The sequence below is a fragment of the Mandrillus leucophaeus genome, unplaced genomic scaffold, assembly GCF_000951045.1.
Source record: "Mandrillus leucophaeus isolate KB7577 unplaced genomic scaffold, Mleu.le_1.0 Scaffold33, whole genome shotgun sequence".
Classification (NCBI taxonomy): domain Eukaryota; kingdom Metazoa; phylum Chordata; class Mammalia; order Primates; family Cercopithecidae; genus Mandrillus; species Mandrillus leucophaeus.
In genome coordinates this window covers 7,419,131-7,441,702 of record NW_012103476.1, presented here as the reverse complement: position 1 = coordinate 7,441,702, position 22,572 = coordinate 7,419,131, and the positions used below count along the sequence as shown (strand labels likewise).

Genomic DNA, 22,572 nt, shown 5'->3' with positions numbered 1-22,572 from the left:
CTTTGCTTGCAGGTCACAGTGTATGTTACAATTCTGTTCAGATTGATGAGGGAAAGGTAGGGATGAATGGGGTTCTATAAAGGAACTTACTTTAAAAGAGTAAACTATATGGTGTTGTTTTGTCCTAATAAGAAGAGTTCCAACAGATACATTCTAGATAAATGTCATATCAGACATGGTCAAAATTTTAGTGACTATAACTGGCTCTCAAGGAAGTTACTTAAAAAAATTTTTTTTAATGGTCAAAATCAGGCTTACAAAAAAGTAAATTTTAAAGGAAAAACAGCCATGTCTTATTAGTATTTGACAATATCTCTGATATGTGTTAAATATAGGTCTTTAATAGATCTTTAAGATTTTCTGTAAAAGTGTGAAGCCAACAGTGTTTTTGTTTGTTTTTTTTTTCGGAGATGGAATCTTGCTATGTTGCCCAGGTTCAAGCAGTTCTCCTGCCTCAGCCTCCCGGGTAGCTGGGATTACAGGTGTGCGCCACCATGCCTGGCTAATTTTTGTATTTTTAGTAAAGACAGGGTTTCACCATGTTGGCCAGGCTGGTCTCAAACTCTTGACCTTAGGTGATCCACCTGTCTCAGCCTCCCAAAGTGCTGCGATTACAGGCTTGAGTCACTGTGCCTGGGCCAAAGGGAATAGATTTTTATTATGGCATACTATAGCTGAAGGCAAAACCTGCTAGGGAATACCTTTTTGAAAGATCTACAGATATTTCCTAATTATGTAGATACGATTAATATGCTGTGTAGAGAAGGAATTGGGGAGGGCAGTACAGTAGGAAGAAACAGCCCACTTTTCTTCAAATGTGGCTAAGCAGTGACAGAGCAGTTGAACTACTTTTACTTAAATAATTTGCAGGCGTTGGAACAGAGAATCGGGTATTTAATTATGGCACTATCTAAAGGTAATCACAGAAGTCTAGTTGACCCAGTGTCTTCCTCTAACCTACCCTGAAACAGCTCTCCTCCACCCACCTGTGGCTGCAAAGCCGTCTTGTGTCAGCCGGAACTGCCAGTCAGTAGAGAACAAACTGACCTTTTCTGCATATGCTTCCTCTCCCTGTCTCTACCTCCTTCTTCATTCAGAGTTTAGCTGAATTTTACCTTTTATCAGCTAACACATACTTGTCTCATTAACACATTTTTTACTTGTCTCACAACTGTATAATTGCTTGAATATCCCAGTCTCTTTGTTCATTATTGAAACAGGGTTCTGTTTGACTGTAGGAAGCATCCTATTCTCGTGCCCTACATTACAGGGCTGTGCATTTACATTTAACTTTTGGTCAGGCAAGCACTCCCTGTTTTCCAGCTGAACCTCTTGTGGTGCTGTGAGTCAGGGATCTTAACCAAGGCTTCGTCTTCCTCAGAGTCCCTTCCTCTTTTTGGCTAGACTGCTCCAACCCTGCAAACGCTGGCCTTTGTGCAGCACTTCAGCCTGCCAGGTCACTCCTTGTCCTGCACTTAACCATTCAGAACCACTTGATGTGATTATGACAAACGATCTCAGGCTTGTGGTTATATAAAATGGCTATTTTCCCCCTTGCCTGGTGCTATGAACTGAATTGTGTTTACCTAAAATTCATACTTGATTGAATTGAAGCCCAACTTCCACTACCTCATAATGTGACTATTTGGAGATAGGGACTTTAAGTTAAAATGAGACCTTTAGGGTAGGTCTTAATCCTATCTGACTGGTGTCCTTACACGAAGAGGAAATTTGAGTTGAGGAGAGGTAAGGAGAACTAGAAAGGGACATGTGTCTGTTACTTACATAGCACTACCTTTAATAGTAACCCAAGAAGGCTTGGCAATTTTTACTTACTTAACATTCAGTGTAGGCTTTTTTTGTTTGTTTTTGGCTGTTACTGTTTCTCTGATTGTTGCTGCTCCTGGGGTAGTAGCAGCCTTCCAAATGCTAGCTCTCTAGTAAGGTGCATGTATGAGTTCTTGTTGGGGGCCCTGTGGCCGAGGAGTCTTCCCAGTCGTACAGATTCCATTCTCTTAAATGGCAGATTCACTCCTACTCCCTTCCAAACTCCCCTTAGATCCCACTGGAATGATAAGTACACACTGTTTCCAATGTTTGCTCCGGGGAGGCACTGGCAAGAAGGCTCAAGGCCAGCTACTTCCAGTGGTGCCTACTGGACCCACGGGACACTCATGTCCTTGGCCTAAGAAATCTTGGGAAAACAGGTGTTTCACCATCCTCACCTACTTCGCTCACCTTTTTTTTTTTTTTTTTTTTTTTTTTTAAAGAAATGGGCTTTTGTTCTGTTGCCCAGGCAGTGGCTTGATCATAGCTCACTGCAGCCTTGAATTCCTGGGCTTAAGCAATCCCCCCAATTCAGCCTCCAGAGTAGCTGGCGCTGTAGGCACACACTACCACGCCTGGCCCTCCCCCTCTTCTTGATATTTTTTTCCAGCTCTCTTTCCATCGGCTCAAATAGCTCCTGTTTCCTTGGCAGGTGCCTTCAGTTTTTGCAAGTGATTCTCTTAAACATTCTCTTTACTTCCCTTGGGGGTGACTTGGGGAATAGTACTCCTTATGACTTTGACAAACTCATTCTTTGTCTCTTTCTGTCCCCTCATTCCTTCCCATCCCAAATCCATCCATATACACTTCAGCTTATAAGGACTGTGTGATGAGGTGAAGGGTAAAGAGTAGTGGTGGACTGGAGTAATTATTTCAGGGTAGCTGTCTCTTCATGAACAGTGAAGGGGTATTTATACCCAATGTATTTTTCATTTTCTTTTTTTGAAACAAAGTGTCACTCTTTTGCCCAGGCTAAAGTTGCAGTGGTGTGATCATAGCTCACTGCAGCCTCAACCTCCTGGGCTCAAGTGATCCTCCTGTCTCAGCCTCCCGAGTAGCTGGGACTACAGGTGCATGTCACCACACCCAGCTAGTTCTTCAATTTTTTGAGACAGTCTCACTGTGTTGTCCATGCTGTTCTCAAACTTCTAGATTCAAATGATCCTCCCACGTCAGCCTTCCAAAGTGCTGGGATTACAGGTGTGAGCCACTGTGTCCAGCCTTCATTTTCCCTCGAAAGTGGGATACTTGTTTTTAGTCTTTGAGCAACAGAGAAAGTCCCAATTAACATCCTGTTACATGAATATAGCATCTTTGTAAAGAGATGCTTATTCATTCTCTTTGGTATATGTTATCCTAAAATTTAGAAATAAAATGTTTCTTAACCTACAGTAACTTCAATTTATCAGTAGTTAAATTCTGTAGTAAATATTTGGAAAGAAAGTTTGAGAATGAAAAATTAAAAAGTTGGCTGGGTGCAGTGGCTCACGCCTGTAATCCCAACACTTTGGGAGACTGAGGTAGGCAGATAACTGAGGTCAGGAGTTCAAGACCAGCCTGGCCAACATGGCGAAACCCTGTCTCTACTAAAAATACAAAAATTAGCCAGGCATGATGGCCAGTGCGAGTAATCCTGGCTACTCAGGAGGCTGAGGCATGAGAATCGCGTGAACCCAGGAGGCTGCAGTGAACCAAGATTGCGCCACTGCACTCCAACCTGGGTGACAGAGCGAGACTCTATCTCAAAAAAAAAAAAAAAAAAAAGCATAAGCAACTTTAGGACTCCAACTATAGCTCTTGGTAAATCTCTATTTTTATACCATCTTTAAGAAACTTTATAAATAGCACACTTGAAGTTGAAAATAAAGGGATCATGAGATGGAGCTTTGAAACAGCCTACTTTCAATCTCAAAGAAGTTAAACAGGTCCTTTGTTGACACACACTCTTCACTTGTTTTGAGAGTATTTTCTTGGTAGAAAGTAAAAAGACATTTTACACTCTAGTTTGTCTTATTACATTTTTTCAAACCTGGTCAAGTAAAAACTTGGCATATATTGAAAAGTAAACAAATATTGAAAGTATCACAAATGAAAGCTTTTAGTTTACCTTGGATTTCTTAACCAGTTGTTAACGCTAAAAGTGTTCCAAAAAGAGAAAACAAAAGATGGAAAATTAAATTTTAAAAGTTTAAAGTTGGAAAAATATTTGAAGAGCTTCTTAAGAACTGTGTGGAAATTCATGTCTAATTGCTAAAAGACTGGTATGAGAAAAATAGTTTCCATCCAACCTTCATTCATGGAACAATTTTGTAACTTCACATATTAGATAACTATTATAATTACATATTTCAGACTATCATTTATTAATATTCTAACAATTTATGGGGAAATTTTATACTTAAATACTAAATTTGCTCTTTGACAAGTGTTCCTTTGATTTTTAAAAATTCATTTATCACTTATTAAATGCCAACCACGTATTAGATGCTGTTAAATTATTTGGGTCTTATAAGGTTGTGTAAAACATAGTTCTTTTCTCAAAATGCTTCCAGATTGGTAGGGGTGTCAAACATGTTCATTCCTATCATGGGATAGAAACCAGTAAGTGAATCAAGGGTTACGGAAATTCAGAGAAGAAAGAAACCTTTTCCAGCAGAGGAAATGAGAGAAGGCTGTCCTAGAGGGGGTGGAATTTGACCTGTCTCTTAATGAGTAGATAGAATATACAAGTCTTGTGTTTACGAGAATTAGCATTCCAGGTGGATGGGGTATTATAAGTAAATGTATAGAGGAGGGGGAAAAACAGGTTAAGAGAAAATGACCATAGCTCAGTTTAATGGGTGCATAAGGCAACCAAAGAAGTTAGTAGAACATGTAGCTGAATACATAGGCTGTGGCAATATGACGGGATGTGTCTGTGATGGGTGGGAAACCTTGAATTCCAGGGTGAGGAGTTTAGATTTTGTGATAGACCAGGTAAAGGAAGAGTGAAAGGGTTTTAGCCAGGGGAAGGAAGAAGGGAGTTGACATGGTTCGAGAGAAATGGAGCAAATTAATGGACGGGGTGGGGGGAAGAAGAGATTAGAGGGAAAAGGAGCCTTTGGAACTGGAGAGATTGATGTTGTGAGAGGGTACTTGAGGGTAGAAGTTCCCAGGAGACAAAAGTTGAGATAGTAGTGAAAGCCTGAGATAAAAGGGTGAAAGACTGAAGAATCGAATAAGACAATGAATGATGTAGTCAATGTAAATGGGAGGCTAAAGATGGAGAGATTTAGAGATAGGAGGGGGCAGTAGTGGTGATAGGATTTAAATGCATTCATCCTGGTTAGCCTCAATATTTTTCAAAATAATATTAGAGATTTGGGCATCTTCGGAGAATGACAGGAGAGTGGAAGAGAATGAAATGGTCCACTGTGGTATTTAGACTGGTTTGGGGGGAAGGCACGACAAAAAGGCATTTTGTCTGACAGTGAGACTGGAAGGCCGTGGAGGGGCCAGAGATAACTGAGGATGAAGGGAAAGTGACAGAGAATAACACAAGAATTTAAAAGGACTGGGCTTGGCTGGGCATGGTGGCTTACGCCTGTAATCCCAGCACTTTGGGAGGCCGAGGTGGGCAGATCACGAGGTCAAGAGATCGAAACCATCCTGGCCAACATGGTGAAACCCCGTCTCTACTAAAACCACAAAAATTAGCTAAGTGTGGTGGTGCACACCTGTAGTCCCAGCTGCTCGGGAGACTGAGGCAGGAGAATTGCTTGAACCCTGGAGGTTGCAATGAGCCGAGATCATGCCACCGCACTCCAGCCTGGTGACAGCGCGAGACTCCGTCTCAATCAATCAATCAATCAGTAAAAGGACCGGGCTCAAGCCTATAGTAATGCTGGCAGTTTTGGAGGCCGAAGAGGGAGGAGCGCTTGAGTCCAGGAGTTTGAGACCAGCCTGGCAACATGGCAAGACCTCACTTCTACAAAAATAAAATATAATAAATAAACAATTACCTGGGCATGACGCACACCTGTGGTTTCACCTATTTGGGAGGCTGAGCTGGGGGAATCACTTGAGCCTGGGAAGTCAAAGCTGTAGGAAGCCATGATTGCGGCACTGCACTCCAGCCTGGGTGACAGAGCAAAACTCCATCTCAACAATAACAACAAGGAATTTAAAAGGAAATCATGGGGTAGAGAAAAACATGGTGTGTGAAACATCCTGGATCAGACTGATGTGTGTCCCCACAGACCCTGATTCCTCACTCCTCAGCTCTGTGAACTTGGCAAGTCAGTAACTGCTTCCTCATCTGCAAAATGATGACATTACCCACTTTATAGTATCGTTGAGATGAATGAGGTTTTATACATCCTCACCCCCATCCATCTCCACCTCTGACATATATGAAGTGTTCAATAAATAGTTTTTGCTTTTTATTTTCAGAGCATTTTTCTCAGCATTTGAGAAGTTGGCAGCCATCCAAACAGAGATGATGAGATTCTAATCTTAAACAGCTAACCAGCAGCTAGCCTTGTAGCTACAGAAGGTAAAAGGGTGTAGTTTCCTGGGTTTCATGAATAACAATAGGTGGATGACTCTTTCCCTGCACTGTTATATGGGGCTAAAAAGTTTAACAAGTTCAGCTATTTTTATTAGTGTAGACTTTAATCAAACAAAGCCACCTGTGGACGAAGGAAGTTCTTTGCAAAGTTGTATTGAAAAACAATTGGTCCAGATTTAGCTAGGTCAAACCTCCAACTAAAAATAAATTAAATCTGGTTACAACATCAACAATAATGAAAACAAAACAAAGCTTGCTAATAAAGATTTTAAAGCCCTAATCTTTACACAACACAATTCACTGCAAGAAAGTAAAGTCAAAATGCTGTAAGAATTACAATGGGATTTTACCAATTGTTAGTGTTCAAATTCCTCAAGTAAACACAAATGGAAATACAAGTCTGGACACCAGTGACCCACAGATACATATATGTACTTTTAATAATGAGGAAATTAGTGCTCAATACTGTGCCCTTTGTGTGGGAGAAAACATTCTTTATACAAGGATTGTTACCTAGCTATTACAATAGTTTAAGGTAATGTACAATATATATTTGACACAGAGAGTGTTAGATGTTCACACTGCATAAAATGAATCCTCTAGCCTTTGATGTCTTCAAAAGAAGTTTTACAACTATTAGTGAAGCTAAGGCACTACATATTTTCCCTCCACAACGTGGATTTGTGTCATTTAAACTGAAGAAGTTGATCTCGTGTGATGACAGGTATGTCTGAAGAGGCGTCGTTCAGAGTCATCTATCCTCTTGGCATGCCAAGGCAAGAGGAAAGCATTCCTCAAACCAAAGAAATCTTCCAACCAAAACAGGTAATATTTAGCCTGATTTCTTACAAAAGCTTGTAAACAGGTGTTTTTTTCTGTCCTTCACCACCATGAGTTGGGAATCTATGCCTGTGGGCCAAATCTTGTCTGTGCCTGCTGTTTTTGTAAATAAAGTCTTATTGGAACACAGACATGACCGCTTGCTTATTTTGGCTGTGGCTGCCTTTGTGCTACAATGGCAGAGTCAAGTAGTTGTTAACAAGGACCTTATGACTTAAAATATCTACTTTCTGGCTCTTTACAAAAAATATTTGCTGATCCCTGATCATGTGGTGAAAATTTGATTTTGGGGGCAGAGCCATGTTACAGAAGCCCGACCTCCAGGAAGGGATCTGGTGAGAGACATAGAATGTCACAGCTAAGTCAAAGGGGGAGCATCTTCCCAGTGGCCTGGTGTCCAGGCACATGCTAGGCACTCAGTGGGTGCTTAATCCATTTGTTCAGTGAATCCTGAGGATTTGCTTTGCCAATTGGGTAGAAAGATAAGATTCTTTTGAAAGAAGATTAACCTGCCGGGTGCGGTGGCTCATGGTTGTAATCCCAGCACTTCGGGAGGCTGAGGCGGGTGGATCATTTGAGGTCAGAAGTTCGAGACCAGCCTGGCAAACATGGTGAAACCCATCTCTACTAAAATTACAAAAATTAGCCAGGTGTGGTGGTACATGCCTGTAATCTCAGCTACTTGGGAGGCTGAGGCAGGAGAATTGCTTGAACCTGGCAGGCGGAGGGGAGGCAGATGTTGCAGTGAGCCAAGATTGTGCCACTGCACTCCTGCCTGGGCAACAGAGTGAGACTCTGTCTCAAAAAAAAAAGAAGATTAACCATGTTCATAGCTGTCAAAGGTAGCAAGTGACCTTTTCATCCAGATTTGCCCAGAACAGGACATGCCGTAGCCATGTTTTGTTTTTAATATCAATTCGGTAATTAAAAGAAGTTACAGATGATATGCATTTTTAACATAGTCTAACTGCTCTGGTAAATGGATCATTGGAATTTTCACATTGTAATAGTAGCTGGAGGCTTTTGTGGTTCATCAGTTGAGAAACCCACATTAGACCCACTTTTCATTTGAGCCATTTCTCATGTGCCCACTATGTATCAAGAGGGGTACCAGATGCAGGGAGTCAGTGAGCTTTCTCATCTCATCTTCCTTGTAGACAATTACTTCTTCCCTCCACATCCCTCCTTTTCCAAAAGCAGAATTGGCAACCCCTGACCAAGGAACTTGACCCGGAATGTCACTGCACAATTTTTAGAGACAGAAGGATGTGAAGTCACCACTCCTGCAGGGAAAGGTATCTGCAAACTTGTGTAGCCTCCAGTGGTGAGTTCTGATGCCAAGGTCACTGATCCTCTTCAAAGAAATCTTACGAGAAGGAAGCAGTGGCAAGCAGCAGTAGGGGTGAAATAAGCCACTTTGGTTTGTGTTTGACCGTCAAAATTACATTTAATGAAGAAATCAGTGACACACACCAGGCGAATCCTGTGGTGCACACCTGTGGGCTCCAGCCATTAGGTATTTCTTTTGATGTTGCTTTTAGTTCTCAGGAATGGAAGTAAACACTAAGTGCAAATCCTCAGGCCTAAGACCCATCCCGCTTCCTCCTTTCTGTGGATATGTTAGTGATGAACGAGCATCGGAATAAGATGATATGAGGGGAGAAAAGAGGAGTCTGGCAGAAATGAGACCAGAGGTTCCTTTTGCATCTGTCAGAGTATTTGTTGGACGCCCTAAATCAGACTCTCGCTTAGAGTCTGATTTATGTTTTCATGATCTGTGGATTAACTTCACAATCAGTATGTTACATTTTAGTAACGTTCTCTAGAAGTTAGGATATGGTTAACAGTTCCCAAAGCCCAGAATATTACAAAGTATTTTGATTCTTTTAACTTAGTCCAGACACAAGAAGCCAGACTGTATTTTAGGTGTGGACAGAACTATGTGTTTAAAATAACAAGTTCAGGTGAGTTAGTAGTCATAAAAATTAAAATGAAATACCACTTTCATTTCCTCATGTACCTCTTTGCAAATGTCAGACAAAGCAGAGTTTTATAATAGTTTAATAATTTGTGTAACAACGGTGGTTTTGGTGTATCTCAAAAGTGGAATCTTTAAATTATAAAGGATTTTGTGTGCTTGAAATCCTAGGAAAAGAAAGAAAAAACAAGTTTAAATATATTAACTCGTATTTAAAGAAACATAAATCTTATGAATATCAAGCTATATTTATTGTAAGAATTTTACAGGTAAAAACCAGTATTTATTTATTTATCTTATTTATTTTTTGAGACAGAGTCTTGCTCTGTTGCTCAGGCTGGAGTGCAGTGGCACGATCTCAGCTCACTGCAACCTCCGCCTCCCGGGTTCAAGTGATTCTCCTGCCTCAGCCTCCCAATCTGCTGGAACTACAGGCACACGCCACCATGCACAGCTAATTTTTGTATTTTAGTAGAGATGGGGTTTCACCATATTGGCCAGACCGGTCTAGAACTCCTGACCTCGTGATCCACCTGCCTCGGCCTTCCAAAGTGCTGGGATTACAGGCGTCAGCCAGTGCACCTAGCCAAACCAGTATATATTTAATTAAACCCGTTTTATGGGGAATTAATTAACTAACTCCTAGCAGACAAGGTACTCTGAAGCTTTGCCCAGAGAGTAAAGAGGTAGGACTGGAAGGCAGAGGCAGATAAATCCTGTTAGGAGGATGCTCCCGGCATCTAGTGTTGGAGGACAGGCCTGTTGCTACGCATCCTGCGATGTACAGGACAGCACCTTACACAAAGAATGATGTGGACCAAAGTATCAGTAGTGTTGAGGTTGAGAAACCCTGCGGTGTAGGGCACAAGAGAACTGAAGGGGACTCTAGCTCTTAGCTGATGAGGGCGACTGAGAGGAAGGCAAAGAAAAAATAAATGGCGTTTGTTCATTCAATGTGCTTCATATTTTTGGAGGGATGGGAGTATTCGATTCTACACTCCGAGAGTACTTTCTGTAAATTGTAGGAACAAAAATGGTAGGAACAAAGTTTCTTGTCCCCTAATTAAACATCAGTATGTTTTCAGTGTAGTAAACCACAAAATAAGGTGAATTCTGTAATAGTTTCTGGAACAATTTTTAAAAATCAAATTTGTACAGAAAAGTGGATGAATATTAAACACTACTATCCATTAAAATCACTTATGCATTTAAAATACTGATGTCCAGGCTCCCCCCTCCCCCGACCCCCGCCCTGCCCCACCCTCCAGACTCTACTGAGAGGAAATCTGAGAGAATTCCTGCCATAGATGAGTAAAGCGTTTCTGAGAACCCATGCTTTGTTTCTCAAGAAACGACTTAGGCCTCTAAAAGCATAGGAACTCCCCCCGCCCCAACCCACTATATTCCTGAGAAAATCATCCAGAAGACTGAATATCCATCCAAAGAGCTACAAAATCTGAGTAATAATGGTATTTGCTGCATCAATGTAGTATTTACAAAGGGTCCAAATGTCTATGTTCCTTAAACCCTCTGAGTTAGGTAATTATTGCATCTTTTCAAACATTTCTGAAATGTTCCTTTCAATTATAACAGGATATTCTGTGCTCTGGTCTGAATGTTTGTGTCACCCAAAATTCATATGTTGAAACCTAATCCCTAATGCAATAATATTAACAGGTGGGGCCTTTAGGAGGTCATCAGGTGATGAGGGCAGGACCTTCATGAATGGAACTGTGCCCTTATCAAAGAGGCCGGAGGGTGCTTGTTTTGCCCCTGCTACTGTGTGAGGACACAGCAGGAAGGCTCCATCTATGAGGAACAGGCTCTCACTAGACATTGAATCTACTGGCGCCTTGACTGTGGACTTCCCAGCCTCCAAAACTGAAAATAAATTTGTTGTTTGTAAATTACCCAGTGTATGGTATTTCTGTTATAGCAGTCCTTAGTCAATGACTAAGACATTGCCTAGCCCTAAAATGTTCCAAGTACTTCACATAACCAAAGGTGAGTCCTAGAACCACAGATCTGCTGGAACCACTCTGCTTGGTCAAGCTACAGGGAAGAAAAGGGCCTGAGTCCTAGCTCCACCACTGTTATCCTGTAAGAACCTGTGTTTTAATTTACTCATCTGTCAAAGAGAGCCGATAATGCCAGACCTAGTGAGACTAAGAAGACAGACTAATTATAGAAAATACCATGAAACAAATCGTGATATGATTAAAGATCACTTCTGCAATTGGAAATGCCAGGTATCTTTATCATGCCATCCTAGACAGGGTACAGAAGCTAACATCTACTTAGCTCCTTTTAAACACCAGTGATAGACACTGGTGCAAAGTGTATTAAAAGTGAAAATTCACAAAGTCCATATAATTCATTTCCCTGCCCTATTCCCTAAACACATTCATTCTATAAATATGCTTTAAAACTACTCACATTTTCACTCATTGTCGTGGCTTTAGATGAAGAATTACTCTTCCTGTTTGTGGAATATAAAAGACAATATTTACTGCATTATAACTTCCAATCTGGAACACATATGCTCTTTTAGTTAATTTTACTTCCATACATTTTCTCAGCAAGAACATGAACATATATCTTAGGTAGAAAACAAGACAAGAATTCTTGCTGAATTCCTTATGTTTACAGACAATATTCACAGAGAAACTCACGCAACAAAACATCAGTGTGAAGCCTTGTGCACGTAAATGTAGCTTATGGCTGGTATACTAAAGAAAGGTTTTTGTGGAATGCACAAACCAGAGACTGACTAACTTTTAATTTAATATATTAACATTTAACATTTTGAAAGCTTGACTATTATAATCTCAAAATTTATTTTATTTTTCCATGGAAAAAGTTTTACATGGTGACTAGGGTTCCAGTCATCCATTTTGTCATTCATCATATTTTGAAGGCCACAGATTTAATGAATGCGAGGGCGTATGTCTAGGAATGAAGTTACTCACCACCAGATGACTACTTGATTTGCTAGAGATACTGATGGAAGAATAACCTCCCTCACTGCAGCCATGTCACCCTTCCCACTTAACGTAAGACGATGTCTCCGCTCTGCTCAAAACCTTCCAATTACTCTCTGTGGCACTCAATAAAAGCGGAAGTCCTCACAATCACCTGGAGGTGAGGGGTGGGAAGTAGCAACACTTTCAGGCTACTGTGCCCTTCTGAACTCACTGGCTTTCTTACTGCTAGTTCTCGATAATTTGAACTTCAACCTAGACTTGTATTAGGATCTTACGAGACTGAGAGACCAGGATTGAGCCAGAAATCTGGGAACAGGAAGTCAACGGCAGCTGATTCTTCAAAGGAATTAGGAGATGACAAACTGTCTGAAGCCGTGGCTTCAGTGTCTCTTCTCCACTCGCAACTGCCATGACCTCAGATAGTTTGTCATCCATCTTCTCTCTACGCCTATGGAGCCAAAGTTGGGTCTGCCACATCCATTCATACAAGAAGGACAGTCATAAAACAAGCACAAACTGCAGGGCTTTGGGGAGCTCATCCATATTTCATGTACCAATGACTCCTACCATTCCATTTCCAGTTATTTCCCCAAACTCTAGATTTTGAATATTCAGTTACTTACTGATTACCTCCACTTGGAATCAGATAAGCATATCAAATATTAAAATTCCAAACACTCCAACCTCTCCGCTTATCCCCATCACCACTCCCAAACTGTCTCCTCTTAAAATCTTCCACACTTCCGTAAATGGTAATTCCATCCTTCTCATAACCTTGAAGCCATCTTCGATTTCTCTGTTTCTTTCACAGCCCACATCCAATAGATCAGCAAGTTATTAAAACATTATATCCAAACCACTGTCACTTCTCAGCATCTCCAACACTACTGCTTTCGCACCAGCCGCCGTTTTCTCTTGCCTCACTTGGTGTGGTAGTTTGCTAACTGATCTCCCTGCTTCCATCTTTTGTCATCTCAGTTTATTCTTAACAGAGAAGCCAGTGTGAGTTTTGAAAAATTAAGATGACACCACTCCTCTGCTTAATGCCCTCCAGTGACTTTCTGTCTTACTCAGACCAAAGCCAGACTCCTCACAACTGCCTAAAAGGGACTCCATACAGTCTGCCCCCACCGCTACTTGTGTACACTCATCTCCTCTGTTTCTCTCACTCTGTTCCAGCCACCCTGGTCCCGCTGACATCCCTCAGATACTCTAGGCTTGCCTGGCCTCAGGATCTTTCAGTTTGCTCTCTCCCCTCTGCCTGAACGCTCTTCTCATTCTTATTTGCACAACTTGCTTCCTCACCGTCTTCTGGCCTTTCTCAAAAATCCCTTATTAGTGAAATCCTTCCCGACCACCCTATTTGAAATTACAATCTCCACTCCTACCCTTTGTATTCTATATTCTCTTATTCGTTTTATTTTTCTCCATGATACCACCATCTGATATACTATATACTATTATCTGTTTATTTTCTGCCTTTCTCTACTAGAATGTAAGCTCCATAAGGCAGAGTTTTGTGGGGTTTTTGGCCTGTTTCGTTCACTGCTATATCCCCAGTCCTTAGAACAGTGTTAGGCGCAAAATTGGTATTCAATTAATGTAAAAAATGACTGTTAACTAAAATTTTATGCGAAAAATTTCAATTTAGCAAAATACAGTGAATATGTTTTTTTAAATTAGTTTATAGATATGCTTATGAAATCAAATTAGTGACCGTTTTTCTTGTCTGGGTAATCATCATTCTCTCTGTACTGTCATTTACAAGTAGGTATGAAGTGTGAAGTGTGATGTTGACAGAGTCTGGATATTTGCCTCGCCCAAATCTTATGGTGAATTGTAACACCCAGTGTTGGAGGTGGGGCTTGTCGGAGCTGATGAGATCATGGGGGGCGGATTTCTCATGAACGGTTTAGTACCACCCCGTTGATGCTGTCCTCAGAATAGTGACTGAGTTTTCTTGAGATCTGGTTGTTTAAAAGTATATGGCACCTCCCCAACCTTGCTCCCGCTTTTGCCATGTGACGTGCCTGCTCCTGCTTCACCTCCAGCCGTGAGTAAAAACTTCCTGAGGCCTCCCCAAAAGCCAAGCAGTGTTGGTGCCAGGCTTGCACAACTTTCAGAACCATGAGCCAATTAAACCTCTTTTTAAAATAAACTACCCCGTCTCAGGTATTTCTCTGTTTCTCTCACAGCCCACATCCAACAGATCAGCGAGTTATCAAAGCTTGCTGAACAGCCTAATACAGATGTATTTGTTGATAAACTTGTGTAACTTCTTGGGAGAGTAAACCTACACAAATAACCCAACTTCCCTCTTTTGACTTTAAACAGATGATTAATAGAAAAGTAGTTGACATAGAGGAAACATGCATTGTAGGAAAGTATACTTACTGGAAGGAGGTTTCTTCTACAAAAGAAAAAATATATATCATTAATGCAAGGGTTATTATGGTATGATACAGATTCATATAAAAATAAGTTTGGGTTTAATTTATTTTTATTAATTTTAATCTTGTTGACATTTATACCTTCTAAATTAAGAGTTGGCAACCTCTTTTGATAAAGAGCCATACAGCATCCATTTTAGGCTTTGGGGCCAAGAGGATACTATGTAGGTACTTAAAACAAGAGAGCAAACAAATTTCCAAACATTTTTAAGGGTAAAATAAAAAATATAATAATAATAATAAAAGTCTTGAAAAGCAGACCTACTAGTTAGAGAAATGGAATTCTTTTGGGGAAGATAACATTTCTCTTTAATTGGGGTTCAAAGTCAGTAGTCCCTATCATCAAATAGATTGTAAATGTTCATCTGTAAAGCCATTTTTGTACACAGGCCATAGAAAAATAGGCGGGGAGGGCAGATTTGGTCCACAGATTTGGTCCACAGGTATTAGTCTGCCAACCTGTGTCCTAAACCTAAGTTCAAGAATATGGTTCTCTTGGATAGATTTTTCTGCTAGATGAAAATGAGAGTAACATTCGTAGGTAACGAACCCCTAATATTCAAGTCAACTTTTAATTAATTCAGTACTTTAGGAAAATTTGTTTACTAACTCCTCGTTAAAAAACTCAGACCGCTATTCTTTTAGGGTATGAACATGACAAGTTTTGAGAGTTATCTTACTTGTCTGTACTTTCGCTGATGACCAGCAGGGGGACACAGCTGGATTCAATTCATAAAGTTATATTGCAGTGGACTGCATTGAAGCACTGAACAAGTAGTAATTGACAGAGCAGCTCTTTTTGTTTGTTTGTTTGGTCAGTGTCCTGCTCTGTTATCCGGCTTGGAGTGCAGTGGTGAGATTATAACTCACTGCAGCCTCGACCTTCTGGGCTAAGCGATCCTCCTACTTTAGCCTCCTGAGTAGCTGGGACTAAAGGCGTGTGCAACTATGCCTGGCTTATTTTTTATTTTTTGTAAAGAAAGGGTCTCCCTATGTTGCCCAGGCTGGTCTTGAAGTCCTGGACTCAAGTGATCCTCCCACCTCGGCCTCCTGAAGTGTTGGGAATGCAAGTGTGAGCCACTACACCCAGCCCAGTTATTCTTAATTATAGGGCATCTCTTGGAATCCATGTCCACAGAAACATTTTATGAGACATAATACCTAATTGTAGGTATTATTAGGAACACATTTTATATTTAAGTTTTATTTTGGCACAAAATTTTTTTTTTTAAGGCCAGGAGTGGTGGCTCACACCTGTAATCCTAGCATTTTGGGAGGCTGGGGTGGGAGGATTGCTTGATCCCAGGAGTTCGATACCAGCCTGAGCAACAGAGCGAGAACCTGTCTCCACAAAAAATAAAAGAAAATTAGCCAGGCGTGGTGGTATGTGCCTGTAGTCCCAGCTACTTGAGAAGGCTGAGGTGGGAGGACCTCTTGAGCCTGGAAAGTCAAGGCTGCAGTGAGCCATGATCACACCACTGCACTCAGCATGGGTGACAGAGTGAGACCCTGTCTCAAAAAAAAAAAAAAAAAAAAAATTGTTTTAAAAATTGAAATTCCAAAATTAATGTTTGCTGTAAAACAATGGGTCTAGAACTTGTATATGCTATAAATTTATAATTCAATTAAAAATTTTATTTTATACACTATTACCAGTGGACCTGATAGAGTGCTGCAGATTCTGAGCTCTCCAGTAATATTAGAGAGTGAAGAAATGCATTAAGAGAATAAAACATTTTTAAATCTCACCCATTTACATCAAACCTATTGCATCATCAAATGGAGGTGTGAAGTTACAAAAGGTCTAAATTTGAAGAATTCAACACTGTGTACAGAAGTAGTTCTCATAAATACAATAGGTTTCTAGTTTTGACTGAACAATTCTCTCTTTTTTTTTTTTTCTTTTGCAGCAGAGTCTTGCTTTTTCACCCAGGCTAGAGTGGAGTGGCACAATTTGGCTCACTACAACCTCCACCTCCCAGGTTCAAGTGATTCCTCTGCCTCAGCCTCCCGAGTAGCTGGGACTACAGGTGCATGCCACCATTCCTGGCTAATTTTTGTATTTTTAGTAGAGACAGGGTTTCACCATGTTGGCCAGGCTGGTCTCGAACTCCTGACCTCAAGTGATCCACCCGCCTCAGCCTCCTAAAGTGGTAGGATTACAGGCGTGAGCCACCACACCCGGCTGAACAATTCTCTTCTAAATACAGTTGTCCTAAATTTAACATTCAACACTTCACTGTTCTACACTGATGAAATATTTTACTTATTTATTTCAATGAAATTTCTTTATAAATTTGAAATCAACTTATGTCTTGAGATATACAATTCATAACTTAAAATAAAAAGATATTGGCCGGGCATGGTGGCTCACACCTGTAATCCCAGCACTTTGGGAGGCCGAGGCGGGCAGATCACAAGGTCAGGAGATCAACACCATCCTGGCTAACACGGTGAAACCCCGTCTCTACTAAAAATACAAAAATTAGCCAGGCATGGTGGCAGGCGCCTGTAGTCCCGGCTACTCGGGAGGCTGAGGCAGGAGAATGGCGTGAACCCGGGAGATGGAACTTGCAGTGAGCCGATATTGCGCCACCGCACTCCAGCCTGGGCGACAGAGCGAGACTCTTTCAAAAAAAAAAAAAAAAAAATCTTAAAAACATGCAAAGATACTATAAATATCTGTTCACATTAAATATCTCTGTCTTGCTGCACTACATCACTCCAAGGATGCCCCTTGCATATTCTGTGGTACTCCCTGGAATTTGCAACTAGGCAGTTTTGCCTTTTCTCCCTAGGTTTGCCAAGGTGTTTCATAAGCCACCTGCATGTCATCCTGAACATTTTCTATAGCAGAAAATAAATGAACAATATTCTCCAGAGTTTGTTAGAACTTCCTAGGAGAGGGCCAGGCGCGACCGCTCACACCTGTAATCCCAGCACTTTGGAAGGCCAAGGTGGGCAGATCACTTGAGGCCAGGAGTTCGAGACCAGCCTGGCCAACATAGCGAAACTCCATCTCTACTAAAAATACAAAAATGAGCTGGGTGTGTTGGTGCACGCTTGTAATCCCAACTATTTGGGAGGTTGAGACGTGAGAATCACCTGAACCTGGGAGGTGGAGGTTGCATTGAGTGGAGATTTTGCCACCACTGCACTCCAGCCTAGGCGACAGAGCAAGACTCTGTCTGGAAAAACAACAACAACAACAACAACAAAAACAACTTCCAAGGAGAAACAGTGTCTCATAAATAAACTCCATAGCCATAGAAAGTTATCTGCCAAAGAAGGGTGAGATTCACTTACTTGAAAAGTAGCCTTTCCTCTGAGCATAGCACACACCAAGGCCACAAACGGAGATCACTAAGGCCACAACTACTACGGCTGCTATGATGCCACTTATGTTGAGATCATCTGGAATGCAAAATAAACTATGCATAAATTTATGTGGATTACACGGACTGATGCAGTCATTAAATTGAAAAGGTTCAAAAAAAGGTCCCCTTTGCAGCTATATCATAAAGCATACTTTAACGATTTTGAAGCCTATTCAGCTAACTCACTTCTAAGACATGGTTCAAAATTGGTTAAACATATTAACAGAACTGAAGCTTTGGGAAAATACTAAATTTTAAAAACTTCTCAGATTAAAAAATAAAATGTGTGGTATTCTTTTGCGTTCATTTGGAGATGTGTAATAATTCACAGGATTAAAAGGCCGGAAGCGATCTTTGAAGTTCAATGAGTTCAAGTATTCTACTGCCACCCCCTACCCCACATCTTAAAATTCTTCTACATCATCATCTGTGTGAATTTCACAAATAATGAAAACCTCGGCATCAAAGACAGCATGTGGTGCCGGGCATGTTGGCTTACGCCTGTAATCCCAGCTACTCAGGAGGCTGAGGTGGGAGGACTGCTTGAGGCTAGGAATTTGAGACCAGCCTAGGCAACAAAGCAAGAATCCATCTCTAAAAAATAAAAAATAAAAAAAATTAGCCGGATATGGTGGTGCATTCCTGGAGCCCCAGATACTCAGAAGGCTGAGGCTGGAAGATCACTTGAGCCCAGGAGTTTGAGATTATAGTGAACTATGACTGCACTACTTCCCTCCAGTCTAGGTGACAGAGAGACTGTCTCAAAAAAAAGCACATGTCATTGTTATTCTGTAAAACTAAGTAAGAAATACCTTCCTTTTTGAATTATATGGGTGTGTGTATATATGTGTGTATACAGCCATATACATATATGCAACTAAATTGTCATCCATTTATGAAAAATGAATTAAATTCTCTGAGGCTTTTCCTATGGCTGTTAAGGCATCCATCCTCTAATGTAATGCAACTGGATGTTTTGAACCCAAGTTTGGAAATAACTACTGTGATTCTTCCCAGATTGATTCTGTTGCCCAATAATACATTAATTATAATGTATTATTATTAATAATATAATTAATAAAAAATTATTAATAATAACATTAACCTTCCAAGCTTAACAATTCTGCAAACTGAGAATTTTATTACAAATACTCTCATTTAAGTCATTAATAACATGATGAACATGCATTTGTTTAGGAAAGAACTATGTAACAGTCTAGTAGACACCTCCCATCATACAACACAATTTATTAACATTCTTTGAGCATGGGATTCAACTGCGTGTGGATCCACCAAAACATTGTTTGGACCATATTTCTCCATCTTGTCCATGAGGATTTTATGAGCCACACTCTTCTGCCATTTAGATACTTGCCATGTATTTATTAAAGGAGCAATTCTTCAAAGAGTTCCCATTTTAAAAAACAAGTTTTAATTAGCATATGATTAAATAACCTAGAGAAAATATTAGGTAGCATTTTCTCAAAAATAATTTAAATATTTTAAAGCAATGTACATTTTGGAAATGATCTTTTTAGAGATACTATTCAAGTGAATCTGCTTATTATAAAAACTTCAGGTCTTGAAATTCTTTCCTAATGCCAATTGTGTTATTAATTTTCTTAAATCCCTCCAAAATATTCATTGATTTTTTTTTTAAAAAAAGAAAACTTGATAAATCTTTTGAAAGGTTAAGTAATTTGACCAGAGTAGAAAACATTAATTATTGCTTGGTATAAACTCAGTTTGCTTGGGTATTGAGAAGTCAGTAAGATGCGGCTTTTTATTTACTTGGATTAAAAAGAGCAGATAGAGAAAAAATCTACAGTAATCATAATCTTAGGCAAAGTCAAATCAACAAGTGAAATTCCTGAGAACCAAAGTGTGCCTTCTATTTACTTTGTAGTAGTCAATAAATTTGACATCTATGAAGCGTTCAAAGTAAGGGCTAATATCTGACCAAAAAAAACTGTCTTGTAGTTTATCAATGAATTTAATATCTATGAAGGAAGGATTCACACAAAAAATTGTCCTGTAAGTGCTAAGTCGTGGTATGAATTTTATGTTATTTTTCTTCAATGAAATGGGAGATAGAGGAGTAACAGATTAGGAGTAAGTTAACTTCTTACATCCTGTTCACCATTTTCTGTGATGTTGAGCAAGTCATACAGCCATATTATGCCTCACTGTAGAGGAAAATGTAACATTAAATATGAAAATATTTTGTGATTTTTTTGTGGAAAAAAAGTCTCTATAAAAGGAAGGTACCATTTTTCTGACTGAAAGAAAAGGAACTAAACTGCTGAAAGGCTCAGTGTGAGTAGAGTCTGCTGGAGTTTTACAGTGAGTCAGTACAAAAAACAACCAACAAATCCTGCACTTTGAAAAAATTTCTTTAGGACAGTTAACATATTCTAATTTTGGTTACATGTGAAAATAGTTATAATTCACAGAGAAAACAAAAAAAAGAATTTATGAATTTGTATGTATTTCTAAAGACGTAAGTCCCAACCAAGGACACAAAACACCTCAGATCTATGGATGAGCATTAAACAAACTAATTTTAACTTCCAAGCTAACTTGTATTTAGAAAGAGTAGATATGTGAGAATCATGTCCAAATTAAAGTGGTCCTCATGGAGAAACAAACATTTAAATTTTATTCATTACGTATTTATTGTTGCTAAGAAAAAGTAACTAATACATCAAAACCATGACTTCCCAGATATGATTCCTTAAGAAAAGGCAAAGGTAGACGTTTAAATTAAACAGGACCATTTAAATGGAAGGAAAAATAAACAGAAATTGTGCTGGTAGTACAAGGTAATGGTAAAAACCATGAGGACAGGCCGGGCGCGGTGGCTCACACTTGTAATCCCAGCACTTTGGGAGGCTACGGTGGGCGGATCACCTGTGGTCAGGAGTTTGAGACCAGCCTGACCAACATAGTGAAACCCTGTCTCTACTAAAGATACCAAAATTAGCTGGGTGCGGTGGGTGCGCCTATAATCCCAGCTATTTGGGAGGCTGAGGCAGGAAAATTGCTTGAACCTGGGAGGCAGAGGTTGCAGTGAGCCGAGATCACGACCCTGCACTCCAGCCTGGGCAACAGACGAGGACTCTGTCTCAAAAAAACAAAAACCAAAAACAACAACAACAGAAGAAAAACCCATGAGGACATATGTGAATAAATGAAACTAAGAAAACAATGCCTTAATTTTTAAACATGTTGTGATGAATTTTTTAAATGATTATTTCAAAGCAGCATTGAAAGGGATACTTTCTGATTACTTAAATAACTGCTATGTTGACTGTAAATGTCAACACCTGAATTAATTTGGTGGCTAATATCAATGATATGCATTCCTGAATTTTAAAAATATCAGAAATTCAAACTTCTAGACCTTCAACAATTTAGACTACAAGATACTTAGCTTTTAATCGAGAGAAAGATTACCCAGAAGAATGTATTTTAAAAACAATTATTTAAAAAGCTAAAAACAGTGGTTAACTACAATACTAAGTATTTTTGGCTTATTTGGGAGATGGCTTAGAAACAGCATCTTTGCTTCTTTGCAACACATCATATCAAGTTAATTTTAATCATTCTCTCCTGTTTATCCTTCAGGTCACTCAGACATGTCCTGCTCCTTGCTCCTTCTACCCCCAAATGCTGGAATTCACAGTCTAATTGAAAACCATTTGTTCCTCCCAATATTTTCATGCTTACCTACTTGCATTCGTTTCCCAGGACACCTGCGATATCCAACAGAATTGCGGGCTTCACAGGAATATTCTCCAGTATCCAGTTTGGAAACAGTATTAAATTGCTATTTGTGGATGCAAAAATATGTATTTTTAAGCCATAGGTGTATAAGTAGACTTTTTAAATAACCCTGTTCCTCAAGTTTTAGCTTCAAGTTTGTCTTTCCTTTTTAAAAAATTGAGACTTTTTATCTTTACTATGAACTTAAAAATCTCCATGACTTCAAGGAGTTTAAGCTAGACTTTTGCTTAATTTGACAGAGAAGAACAAAGATAAAACACACACAGGGAAGTTCCTTTTTTTTTTTTAACCATGAAAGTAGTACAGTTAGGAAGGCAGTGAGCATTTTTTAAAGTTCATAACACATGGTAGTATTAAGTAGTCTAGGTATTTCTAATTCCTAGGAAACATCATTTATAAATGAAGGGCAGGCCTCCCTGGTAAAAGGGTTAATGCACTTTCCTAAGTCACAAGCGAGTTCACTGCAGCAGCCAACAATAAATACTCCCTTTAAAGAGTCAGTTACTACCAGGAAGTAGCTTAGGGCCTAGGAAAATCTTAATTGGTATCGGTTTATAGGATTGTCAATTCTATCAATTCTAGAATTTTTTTAAATTTGAAAAGAAAAGCCAGCCCTTGCTCCTTCCCATCCCTGTCAAAGCAACCAAAAGCTAAGACTGATATAATATACTTCATTATTTTTATCAGTAGTTTTATCCCCTTGGAGAATATTTGGAAGGAATGAAGGCAGACAAAAAGGAAGAAGAGGAGAAAAGAAAGAAGAGAGGGAGGGAGGGAGGGA

At 39.8% G+C, this 22,572-nt stretch overlaps 1 protein-coding gene across 3 annotated transcripts in view; it reads right to left on the bottom strand.

The window, feature by feature from the left end:
- Positions 1–6,459: 6,459 nt before the first annotated feature.
- Positions 6,460–22,572, bottom strand: part of JAM2 (junctional adhesion molecule 2) — an 85,108-nt gene continuing 68,995 nt past the window's right edge. For 2 of the 3 annotated variants that reach the window (XM_011988414.1, XM_011988415.1), the window contains 5 exons: positions 21,735–21,834; positions 17,935–18,042; positions 14,573–14,588; positions 11,631–11,673; positions 6,460–9,361 (listed from right to left, as the gene is read on the bottom strand). In XM_011988414.1, the coding sequence (XP_011843804.1) occupies positions 9,329–9,361; positions 11,631–11,673; positions 14,573–14,588; positions 17,935–18,042; positions 21,735–21,834 (300 nt within the window). In that variant the 3' untranslated portion in view covers positions 6,460–9,328. Of the gene's footprint in view, positions 9,362–9,427; positions 9,777–11,630; positions 11,674–14,572; positions 14,589–17,934; positions 18,043–21,734; positions 21,835–22,572 lie in introns of those variants that run through there. The other variant, XM_011988413.1, reaches the window with a different exon arrangement.